Genomic DNA, 1,647 nt, shown 5'->3' on the forward strand with positions numbered 1-1,647 from the left:
GCAATTTCTAACTGCACGCTTTTCTTTCCCCCCACCCCTCACGCAGGTCTGCGCGCTGCGAGTCACTGATGTGGCTCGACATCGTATCCTGAAAGCTGGAGGACAAATCATGACCTTTGACCAATTGGCGTTGGCTTCGCCAAAGGGTCAGGGGACAGTTCTGCTCTCTGGTAAGTGCCCCTCACTGTCCCCATCAAACACTCCCAGGACAGGTACAGGCACGGGGTTAGATACAGAGTAAAGCTCCCTCTACACTGTCCCCATCAAACACTACCAGGACAGGTACAGCACGGGGTTAGATACAGAGTAAAGCTCCCTCTACACTGTCCCCATCAAACACTCCCAGGACAGGTACAGCACGGGGTTAGATACAGAGTAAAGCTCCCTCTACACTGTCCCCATCAAACACTCCCAGGGCAGGTACAGCACGGGGTTAGATACAGAGTAAAGCTCCCTCTACACTGTCCCCATCAAACACTCCCAGGACAGGTACAGCACGGGGTTAGATACAGAGTAAAGCTCCCTCTACACTGTCCCCATCAAACACTCCCAGGACAGGTACAGCACGGGGTTAGATACAGAGTAAAGCTCCCTCTACACTGTCCCCATCAAACACTCCCAGGACAGGTATTGCACGGGGTTAGATACAGAGTAAAGCTCACTCTACACTGTCCCCATCAAACACTCCCAGGACAGGTACAGCGCGGGGTTAGATACAGAGTAAAGCTCCCTCTACACTGTCCCCATCAAACACTCCCAGGACAGGTACAGCACGGGGTTAGATACAGAGTAAAGCTCCCTGTACACTGTCCCCATCAAACACTCCCAGGACAGGTACAGCACGGGGTTAGATACAGAGTAAAGCTCCCTGTACACTGTCCCCATCAAACACTCCCAGGACAGGTACAGCACGGGGTTAGATACAGAGTAAAGCTCCCTCTGCACCTGTCCCCATCAAACACTCCCAGGACAGGTACAGCACGGGTTAGATACAGAGTAAAGCTCCCTCTACACTGTCCCCATCAAACACTCCCAGGACAGGTACAGCATGGGGTTAGATAGAGACGTGATGCTCTGACTCCTGTGATTATTTCCCCAGGACCTCGTAAGGGACGTGAGGTTTACAGACATTTTGGACCCGCACCCGGAGCCCCGCACAGTCACACCAAGTACGTATCTGTCTCCTCCCGCATCCGTGCCTCTCTGTCTCCCTCTCTCGCTACCCGTCTGTGTGCCCCAGCCCGAGCTGTCGAGCCTTTCTCAAATCTAATGCCCTTTCTCTCTCTCTTGTCATCCACAGGCCATACATTCGCTCAAAGGGTCGTAAGTTTGAACGGGCCAGGGGCCGGAGAGCCAGCCGGGGGTATAAGAATTAAGGTTGTTTCTGTATCAATAAAGTAACGTTTGAACAGTTTGCGTGTTTGTCTTTATCGCAGTAATGTGCGGATTTGGGGCGGGGTGTGTATTCTCTGGTGACAAAGATTTCCCCTCTCTGGCTCTCTCTCTAACCCAGGGATCGCTGGACAGTGATCAGGAGCAGGAACCCTGGCTGATTTCCCCTCTCTCTCTCTAACCCAGGGATCACTGGACAGTGATCAGGAGCAGGAACCCTGGCTGATTTCCCCTCTCTCTCTCTCTAACCCAGGG

General features: G+C 53.0%; 1 protein-coding gene across 1 annotated transcript; it reads left to right on the forward strand.

The window, feature by feature from the left end:
* Positions 1–46: 46 nt before the first annotated feature.
* Positions 47–1,414, forward strand: LOC119960792 (60S ribosomal protein L18-like; the record flags this gene model as incomplete). The annotated part of the gene is given in 3 exon segments (XM_038788399.1): positions 47–170; positions 1,100–1,169; positions 1,301–1,414. Coding segments are annotated over 3 exon segments (270 nt in total), but the record flags the coding sequence as incomplete, so codon positions are not given.
* Positions 1,415–1,647: the final 233 nt, after the last annotated feature.

This window comes from Scyliorhinus canicula, unplaced genomic scaffold (assembly GCF_902713615.1).
Source record: "Scyliorhinus canicula unplaced genomic scaffold, sScyCan1.1, whole genome shotgun sequence".
In the NCBI taxonomy this organism is placed as follows: domain Eukaryota; kingdom Metazoa; phylum Chordata; class Chondrichthyes; order Carcharhiniformes; family Scyliorhinidae; genus Scyliorhinus; species Scyliorhinus canicula.